This window comes from Equus quagga, chromosome 9 (assembly GCF_021613505.1).
Source record: "Equus quagga isolate Etosha38 chromosome 9, UCLA_HA_Equagga_1.0, whole genome shotgun sequence".
NCBI classification, from domain to species: domain Eukaryota; kingdom Metazoa; phylum Chordata; class Mammalia; order Perissodactyla; family Equidae; genus Equus; species Equus quagga.
Window position 1 is genome coordinate 65,964,606 of NC_060275.1, and position 9,541 is coordinate 65,974,146.

Below are 9,541 nucleotides of genomic sequence, written 5' to 3' on the forward strand. Positions count from 1 at the left end.
AGATATTAGCTCAGGGCCAATCTTTAAAAAAAAAAAGCTGGCCCCAGACGTTTCTCGGAGGACACTGGGGCCCAGACACGTGATGAACGGTGAAACACCGTTTGGTTCAGGGCATGTGTCAATCCGCGAAGCTCCCCGCCCAGGCCAGAGCCTCAATTTGAACCTGAGCCACCTGCTGGGCTGACTGGCTGACCTCAAGCCCCACACCCTGCCCCCAGCCTGTTTCCCCACAAAACTGTCTAACAAAAGCAGCAAGGAGGGCTCTCGTTAGGCTGTGGCTATTCCAGATGGCTGCGTGTGTGTGCTCCCGGCAGGCCCCATCCCATCCCGCGCTCCCCTCACAAAGATGCTGGGTCGTGCAGGCAGGAAACATTTTTATTAGTGGCCTTGATTCATTTGTCATGTAGTGTCTGACGGGGATGACATGTCCAGAGGACCCACCTGGGGCGCGCCACCACTGCCCGCTGGGGCTGCCCCTGCAGTCCAGATGCCAGGCCTCTGTCCATCACACCAGGGGAGCCCACCCCACGCCCACGAGGTCCCCACCGCTGGCCCCTCAGGCCCTAGGCCCCATCTTGGCCAGGGGTTGTGGGGAGGACAAAGCTGGAGTCTGAACCACCAGTTTCGTTTTGGTTTCATGATCATTTAAAAAACAGAAAAGACAAACATTTCACAGTCTTTAAAAAAACAAGAGTCCGAAGACAGCAGCCGGGGTCCTCCACCTGGGGTCCCCGTGGCGGCCGGGCTTCCCTGACCGGAGGCCGGCGCCCGCCCGGCGCTCACTGGCCCGAGCCGTAGGGCCAGCTGAAGGTGCTGCCCGACAGCAGCATGTCCCGGATCAGCGTCTCGATGGGCGTCTTGCCCACCAGGCGCATGAAGAAGAGCTGGGAGATGAGGGAGGCGGGCACGGCGCGCAGGGCGGGCAGCCGCAGCAGCAGGCGCCCGAAGCGCTGTGGCTGGGACGGGTACTGGGCCCGCACATACTCAGTGAGGGCCACCTGCGCCTTCTCCTGCAGGCTCTCCACGTGCGCGGGGTCCGAGAGGCCACAGGCATCTGGGGGGACAAGGGCAAGGTGAGACAGGGGTGGGAGGTGGCGGGACGATGCAGGGCCCCAGGGGTGACTGGGGGCCACCACTCAGGGTGTGAGTACGGAAGGACGGGGCACTCAGGGGGTGGGAGATGGGACCTGGACACAAACAGAAGTATCTAAGGCAGTGTCGGTCCTAGAGATACTGAGGTGGCCTCATCTAAGGACGATGACACAGGGGTAGAGGCAGTGATGTCTCAAGGGTGCAGGGGGACCCACCCGACTGAGATGCCTGGCCCGGAGACAAGTTCTAATCAAGCTCAAGGGGAAGCTGGGGAGGGAACTTGGGGAGTAAGGCAAAGCCCAGAGGCGGTATTCAGACAGCCCAGAGGAGCCCGGGCTGTGAGTGACCGGCACAGCATCTAGCCGGGGCCGTGAAGGTGGGGGGCAGTCTTCTGGGAAAGGAGGAGGGACAAAGCCATATTTATCAGATGCAAGGCCCGTCCCAGAGGCTTGGGTATGGTTGCCGCATCCCTGGCCCCAGGGAGACACCTAGCGGGATCTTGCGCCATCTAGAGCGCAGAGCCAGCCGGCCACCAGTCCCCGGAATAAGGTGCAGCTTCTGCCGTCACTCAGGGCAAGGCCGGTATTCGGACAGCCCCGCCCCTCGGCGGGAGGGGCCTCCAAGCCCCGCCCCTACGCGTGCAGCGTGGCCGAGCCGCGCGGACGCCACCCAGGGAGCGGGTTGGGGGCCCGGGACCCAGGGAGAGGGCAGCCTCGCGTGCGTGCGGGAAGAGAACCCTAAGTCGGCGGAGTGGGTCAGAGGGTTTAGGAAGGACAGAGATCAGGGAATGAAGGCCAGAACCAGGTGTCAGGGGTCACCCACCCCTCCACCCCCCGCCACGACCCCTCACCGAGCAAGAACACCTTGATGAGGGGGCGGCGGGGCGTTGGCTCGGGGAGCCTGGGAGTCAGGGAGAGCGGCTGTGGGAGCCCGAGGCACGGGGCCAGCCAGAGCCAGCCTTGGGTCCGGGGACCCCGGGACCTGGGGGTGGAGGCCTCGGGGCGCAGGGCGCGCGCCCGCCTCTCACCCGGCGTGAAGAGCGCGATGGCCTTGAGGCAGCCGTACTCGGCCGAGTCGACCTGCAGGCGGCCCAGCTTGTCCACCTGCTCCTGGAAGGCGCGCACCTGGTCCATGAAGGCCACGGCGCGCTCGGCGGCCATGGGCGCGGCGTGGAGGCCGGCGGCGGCCAGCAGCGGCGCCGTGTGCAGGGGCAGCGCCGCCTGCGCCGCGTTCAGCACGAAGAGCTCGCTCCAGCTGAGGCGCAGCAGCGCCACCTGGTCGGCGACCGGCAGCTCGGGGAAGAAGGGCGCGTGGCGCGCCCACTCCACGGTGCTGAAGAGCAGCCGCGCCGCCAGCTCGCACACGTTGTCGATGCCCAGCACGGCGCCCGCCGCGCCGGCCCCCGCGCCGAAGCGCCCGGCCGCCGCGGGGTAGGGCTCGGCGCGCAGCAGCTGCGCGATCAGCTCCGACACCGGCTGCCCCGGGAAGAGGTCTCCGCCCGCCGCCGCCGCCGCCAGCGCCGAGCCCGGCGGGCTGCCGGAGGAGGCGGCCACGGCGCCCGGCAGCGAGTGCGGGATGCGGCCGCGCTGCACCGCTGCGAGGGGAGGGAGGGGGTCGGGCCGCAGGGAAGGGAAGCGGGGAGGAGGGCACGGAGGGGACGGGAGAGAGCACCCCCCGCCCCCCGCAGGAAATGGGGAAGGGAAGGAGATGGAGAAGAAGAGTCACGGAAATGGGTACGGGAAAGGAATTGAGGGCCCCGGGGGGGGGGGGGGGGGGGAGCCGGACACACCAGAGAGGGGAGGGTGGGGTGTCAGGAAGAGGGAGGAACAGGGAAGGAGGAAGGGGAAAGCAGGGGCCGGAGTCATGGGGGGGGAGGAATAAAGAGGGGAGACAGTCATTAGAGGGCCACTTGGCCCCTCGGCTCCAAGGCCCAGGACGCCCAGTCTTCCCCTGGAACCCCATCCCCACCCCATGGGCGAACAGCTCGCTGGGAGGCCGGGGCCTTACAGGGCCCCCCTGCTCTGCCCTGTGCCTCCAGCCTGAGGCCAGGGCCAGCCACCATCCCCACCCCCACTTCCCCGCAGAGGAGCCTGGTGCAGGGACCTTGGCGCGGGAATGGGGCCGCTAGGGGAGGGCTAATTTAATCCACACCTGGCCCCCTCCCACTGGACCGTGTGAGCTCTGCTCTGCAGCCAAGGAGGCTGACCTGTCAATCACGGGGAATCCAGGGAGACCTCTCCTGTGCAGATGGGTCATTTCTCTACCCGCCCCCAGCAGACCTCCCGCGGGGTCCCTGCAGCCGCCCAGCGCTAGAAGCAGCAGCCTGGCCTGCGGGACGTGCACAATAAAGCTCAGCGACCCTCAGGAGCCTTGCTGTGAGGAGAGCAGGACCCACTGCCAGCCTTGGCCAGTGTCGTGGGTGACCAGGTGGATGAGAGGGAAACCGAGACACAAAGAGGAGGAAGAGTGGCTGCATGCCTGTCCAGCCCGTGCCAGGCTGGGCCCTGTGCCAGGCAGACTAATGAACCAACTGAAATGAGCTGGCATGCCCTGTCCCGCCACCCCCGTGAACTTCTGGTCAACCCACCGTGGGGTGGATGGGGAGCGGGCCCTGGGGGGGGACCCGGGGGTGGCAGAGCTGAGCAGGGAGGCAGAGGCTCAGGTTCCAGCCTGCTCAGGGGACTTCTAAGTCTCAGGGTCGCCTGTCAAATGAGTATGGCCGGATGGGGCTGCAGTGAATGCCAGCTTGACCCCTGGCTCTGGGGGATCGGGGAGCTTCTCCTTCCCCCTTTGCTCACTGAGTTGTAAACCCCACCTCACCATCCCTCCATCCCCCAGCCATGGTCCCACCTCAGGGCCTTTGCACCTGCTGTTCCCACTCTGAGCACCCCTTCCCCAGCTCTTCCTCCTCCTCATTCAGCCCAGACCGCGGGTTCAAGTCCCACACAACTCTACTGCTCTCTGACCCCAGCAAACGGCCCCGCCTCTCCACTGTGCGCCCAGTTTCCCCGTCTGTAAAATGCACATGCTGACAGTGATAACAGCAATGCTGACACCAATCACTGAATTAGGTGGCACTCTAATAACCTGTTTGGCACGAAGTAAGACCTAAACAGACTGTCATTCAAGCCCAGAGACATTTACTGAGCACCTTCTGTGTCCCAGGACCTGCTGGGGGCACTGGGGATATGTCAGAAAACCAGACAAGAGCCCCTGACCTCGGGGAGCAGCCGTGCTTGTGGGGGGGCAAGTGAATCAGACAGCAAGGTGGATGGTGTGAAATAAAGGGGATGGCGAGGGGCAATCAGGAGAGCTTCCCTGAGGAGGTGGTGTTTGAGCAAACTGTAAATGAGGGGAGAGAGGAAGCCAAGCAGGTATCTGAAGAAAGGAGGCTCCAGACAGGAATCAGCCTGTGCAAAGGCCCTGAGGTAGGACTGTGCTTTCGGGCACAAGCTAAGATTATGATCATTTCCACTCCTGAAACTTTAGAGATCTGAAGCTCTGATTGAAGGTACAGTAGGATTTTAGGTCAAATGGAGGCAAAATGCAGGTGCGGGGGTGGGGCAGGAGAGTCACCTCAGACTTAAAAGGATCAAAGGGAGTGAATGATCAGACGGTTTTAAAAGAAAAACTCTGAGCAGCTGTTCCCAGCTTCTTCCACAGAGGCCCGGCAGAGAAGCAGCCAACTTCAGAGCAGGAGAGACTCCGGCTGCAGGTGGAGAGGAGCCATGGCCACAGCCTGGCCCTGAGAGCACACGCAGTGGCATGAAGCCCGGGGTGGGGCGCCCAGGCTCCGTGCGCAAGTCTCTGGGTTCCGCTTGAACTCTAAGGGGGTTTGGTCGAGTTCTAGGCCCAGCTGCCCCGCATGTGTCCGCCCAAGTCCCCGGGGCAGGGACAGGAGGCTGGCCTGCCCTGGCTCCGGGTGCCCGGGGTCAGGCGGAAGGGTAAACAGCCCTTTGCCTCTATCGGGCGAGCTCCTGCCTTGGGCAAACACGAGGAGGCAGGGAGGAGAAAAGCAAATCAAATAAAAAAGTATACCCTTGTTCAGAAAGTGGTGGCCGGGCTGGGGGCAGGGGGCCACCGACGCGGCAGGGCTGGGGAACCTGCCTCAGGGGCCCGGGGAGAGCAGTCCTGACATGGCTGCCCACTGGCTAATCAGATTCCCGCAGCCCAGGGCCCGGCCCGGCTCAGAGGTGAGGTCAGCAGGCCCAGAGCCCGCCCGCCCCCACGCCCGGCCCCACGGGGACTCACCCTCCTTCCTCATGCCCACCCGGAAGCACTTCTTGAGACGGCAGTACTGGCACTGGTTCCGGTGATGCTGGTCGATCTGGCAGTCACGGTTGGACCTGCGAGCACTCAGAGGTCACCGTGGGGGTCACCTGGACACCTACATCCTGCTCCCTGAGCCACTTTGAAGGATGCACCAGAGAAACACCACTGGGGGCCTCCCTGGGGCTGGGGAAGTGACCTCAAAGGGGCCCAGGGGCTAAGCCTGCAGGTCTGCAAAGAGGAAAGAAGAGTCGGGGTGGGTGGTGATGGATGAATAGGAGTCCATGGCAAAGCAGATTAGCATACTAGGGAGGGTATGCTGGAACTGGGTTTTGAAGGATGAACATAAGTTCCCCAGATGATCAGAGAGAGCGAAAGCTTGGAAATTTGAAAATATGGAAGCCTAAACAGTTTCATTTTACTTGGCCATTGTCAGCCTAAGGGGTGGAGTCTTTGTCCCAAGAGCAATGTGAGAGCAGAGAAAGAACGGAGTCAGGGAGCAGGGTTCTGAGAGGTGACCAAGAGACTAGGGGCCAGGCCAGGGACCCCTATGGGGTCACAGCACTGTGGGGCCCAGCATCATTGCCCTGCACAAGGCTGCCACCAATGAAGGAACGAATGAATGAATGAATGCCTGTCCCCCCTTTAAGGTCCCACCCCCACCTCCCCTCCTGTGGGAAGACCTCCCACCTTCTAACTGAGCCCAAGAAGCTTCCTCTGGGTGGCTCTTGGGGGATCGTTGTTGCTCCTCCCAAGGGCCCTGCCCTGCAAGAGAGTGAGCTCTCCATCTGTCCGTCTGTCTGTCCAAGGTCAGCCTCAGGCAGGCAGGTTCAGGCCTCTGTTCCTCAAATGCCCTGGCACCTTCTGCTCCCTCCACATCTCTCCGCACGCAGCCCAGGGCAGACACCCTGGAAGCCCCGCCGGGCCACCATGAGGGTGCCGGAGGCAACCACAATGAAACCCTCAAGGTAGGTGACAAGCAGACCCGCCCAGGCCCAGGCAGCCACTTTTCCACCCCGCCTCAGGCTCCTCACCTGGAAAAGGAAGGCCAGAGGCCGCCAATAGTAGGAGGCACCGGGTCTGGGGAAATCTGGGGGCCCTGGGGCAGTGCCTCAAGACCCAGGCCCCAGCTGGGGGTCCCAATGGCAGCTTTAGGAGAGCTGAGGCTCTGGGGGACCTCCAAGTGCCCAGGGTCCTGGCCTGGCCTGTGAGCCCAGGCCTCTGCTCTCTGCCCCTGGACCAGCCCGAGCCCCCAGGAAGAGGCCCTGCTAGGGCGGAAAGAGCTCAGGCAGAACCAGAACAAAGCCCAGCAAGCAGGCGGGGGAGGGTCCTGAGCAGCTGGGTGGAAAGGGCCCCTGACCTCAGCGGAGGCCCTGAACCTTCTGCCACCACTTCCCCAGGTGTGGAGTCAGGACAGGTCTCCTGTCCCTCCAGATGGGAAGTTCTGCCTGCTATCCCACCTAAAGAGCACATGCTTGGCCCAACTCTGTGGCCCAGCTCAGCCTCCTCACTGAGCTTCTGGCCTCCAGTCCAATTTGATCCCAACCCTCTCTTGTCCACACATCCTCCGTGGCTCCGTGAGACCCTCGGTCCAGCATCTCAGATCCACTCAGTCTAACTTCTCCCCCGCCTGGGGTTCTCACCTGACAACAGTGCCCCCGACCTGCCACGAAGCGTCCTAGGGCAGCTCTCTGCAGGCCCCCTCTGTGGTCCTCCTTCAAGCGGCCCTCCCTGAGCCTCAGGCAGAGCCCCTTGCTCCCTCCTGGGACCCCAGGCCCATCCCTCCCTCTGCCCAGCCCAGGCCACAGGCTGGGGGCATCTGCGGCTCTCTGTCTCCTCCCGAATGGAAGAGGGCTGGGCTTGGAGCTGGGTTTCTCTGGGGAACCACCCAAGCTGGGCTCTGAGGAGACTTTGCTGAATCAATCTGAGGCTCAGAGAGCAGCAGTGACTTCACCAGGTAACCCAGCACAGAGCTTCTGAAGAACCTGCCAGCTCCAAACAATGCTGCCTCCTTCCTCCACCTTGGTGCTCCCTGCCCCCGCCCTCAGGGAGCCCCTGGACCCGGAAAGTGCCTGAACCCCTCCCTGCCCTCCCTAAAGACCCGGCCAGAGAGCAGGCAGTTATTGCAGCAGTAAGAATGAGGCCAAAGTCTGGTGGCCCAGTTAGCGCCGGAGGAGGCACTAAGCCAGCCCCCCACCCCCTAAACAGAGCACACACGGCCACCCCAGACAAGCCCTGACCCTGGACCTGGGGCCAAACTCCAGCCTTGGGTGTCCTGCCTGGTGGCCTTGCTAACGAGCCCTCCATCAGCAGCTCTCCAGGGGGATGCCCTGACCTCGACTCAACCACCGCCCTCTCGCCAGCCCCACGTGCCCCCTGCTAAGCCCAAGTGCGGCAGGGCCTCTCCCCGGTGACCCAGGGCAAGGCTCTCCGGCCTCAGTTTTGCGCATCTGGAGCATGGGACTCTCCATGTTGGCTCTGTAAAGCCGTACACGTTCAGAGGACGCAGAGTGGGGCTTGTCAACGGAGCGAAAGGACGCTCACCAGAAAACGGTGGGAAAGGGACACCCAACCCCAGAACCTTCTCCAGGGGACCTAATGCCCCAGGACCAACCAGAGAAGCTGGCAAGGCCACGCCCTGTCAGCCGGGACTGCAACCTAAGGCGCCCCGGCTCCTTCTCGGAGCATTCACGCCCACCCCGTCTGAGAGGCCAGCGAAGTTTCAGGGATTTTCCGGGAGCCTCGGTCTGCCCCGACTCCTGCCAGGGGTGAGAGGGCACGGGGGCGGGGAGCAGCCGAGGCGCGGGCAGATCCAGCCGCCCTCCCAGTCCTCCCAGCGGCGGCTTCCGGTGACCCAAGGCCCAGGGTGAGCCCGGGGGGGTTCCCCCCATGGGCAGACCCAGCTCCACCCCACAGCACGGCCCCCCCAGGCGAAGGAGGCCGCCCTCTGCCACCCAGTCTCGCTCCGGCCGCCGCCTCGGTGGCCAGGGCGACTTTGGAAGTGATATTTGACCCCAAGGGCGCGCCGTATCGATCCGCGCGGCCGCAGACAATGGCCCCTGGACGCTTCGAGCCCCACAGTCCAAGTTTCACGTTCGATTCCCGCGGGGGCCCCCGTGCGCCCGGATGCCCGAGAGGAGGGATGCCCTGGGGTTAGGGTGCCACCCTGACAGCACCCCCTAACCCCTCCCCCCCGCGGAGATGACCCCTCTCCGGAGAAAAGAGGGAGAGAGGAGGAGCAAGTAACTGGGGCGGAAGCCGCAAGGGACCACCCGATGAGGGACCCGCATCGAAACAGCGCCGACTGTATACACAACCGTAGAAATGGAAGGGAGAGGGGAAGAGGGACCTGTGCCCCTATCCCAGAGGGGGAGTGGAGGCCCAGGGTAGGTCAGCACCAGGCCCAAGGTGACCGAGCAGGTCACAGGCCCGGTCCAGGCCGGGGCTGGGGGCGCGGCGGCGGGGCGCGGATAGAGGGCTCACCGGCAGGTGTAGCTGAGGTTGCGGCGGATGCTCCGCTTGAAGAAGCTCTTGCAACCCTCGCAGGTGAAGACGCCGTAGTGCTTGCCGCTCGACTTGTCCCCGCACACCACGCAGTCCACCTGCAGCCCCGGCCGCTCCTCGTCGCCCGGCTCCGCGTCGCTGGCGGCGCCGGGAGGGGAGGCCGAGTCTTCCTCGACCGCGCGCGGGTAGCCGCCCGCCTTGTCCACGCCGTTCGTGTCGCCGCCGCCGCCGGGGCCGCCCCAGCCGCCGGTCACCATGGCCATAGCCCCAGGGCAGCGGGGCCAGGGCGCCCCCTCCGCGCTCCTCCCTCCGGGCACCTCTCTCGGCCCGGGGGACCCTACCCGGCGCGCATCCGGCCCCGGCGCGCGGGGGGCACCGGCTGCACCCCCCAGAAAAGTTTTGCAGCAACTTCCTGCGGCCGGTCCGCGCGCCCGGGCGGAACTGGTCGGGCCGGTTCCAGGCCAACTTTCCCACGCGTGCGCGAGGCAGGGCCCGGGGCCGGGGGGGGCACGCTAGAGGCGCGGGCCGGGGGCCCCGGGGACTCGCGCCCCGCCGCCCTGGAGCCCCAGCGGGGGCGCGCGGGCCATGGCCCGGCCCGGGCTGCGCAGGGGGCGCCCTCTGGCCTGGCCGCCGCTCGGCCGGGGGCTGCGGCCAACTTAGCGGGCCGCCATCGGAG

General features: G+C 64.9%; 1 protein-coding gene across 1 annotated transcript; it reads right to left on the minus strand.

Annotated features, from left to right (window-relative positions):
• Positions 1–357: 357 nt before the first annotated feature.
• On the minus strand, positions 358–9,535 carry NR2F6 (nuclear receptor subfamily 2 group F member 6). The gene is made up of 4 exons (XM_046672348.1): positions 8,845–9,535; positions 5,344–5,438; positions 2,120–2,686; positions 358–1,054 (listed from the first exon to the last, which is right to left on the minus strand). Exons 1-4 carry the CDS (start codon positions 9,126–9,128, stop codon positions 780–782), a joined length of 1,221 nt encoding a protein of 406 aa, XP_046528304.1. The 5' UTR covers positions 9,129–9,535; the 3' UTR covers positions 358–779.
• Positions 9,536–9,541: the final 6 nt, after the last annotated feature.

Excerpts from the sequence above, each read along its gene's own strand:
- NR2F6 (XM_046672348.1), bottom strand. The coding sequence starts at position 9,128 with ATGGCCATGGTGACCGGCGGCTGGGGCGGCCCCGGCGGCGGCGGCGAC. Across the intron at positions 5,439-8,844 it reads AACCTCAGCTACACCTGCCG|GTCCAACCGTGACTGCCAGA; the intron begins GTGAGCCCTCTA and ends GAGTGCTCGCAG. Across the intron at positions 1,055-2,119 it reads CATCGCGCTCTTCACGCCGG|ATGCCTGTGGCCTCTCGGAC; the intron begins GTGAGAGGCGGG and ends TTGTCCCCCCAG.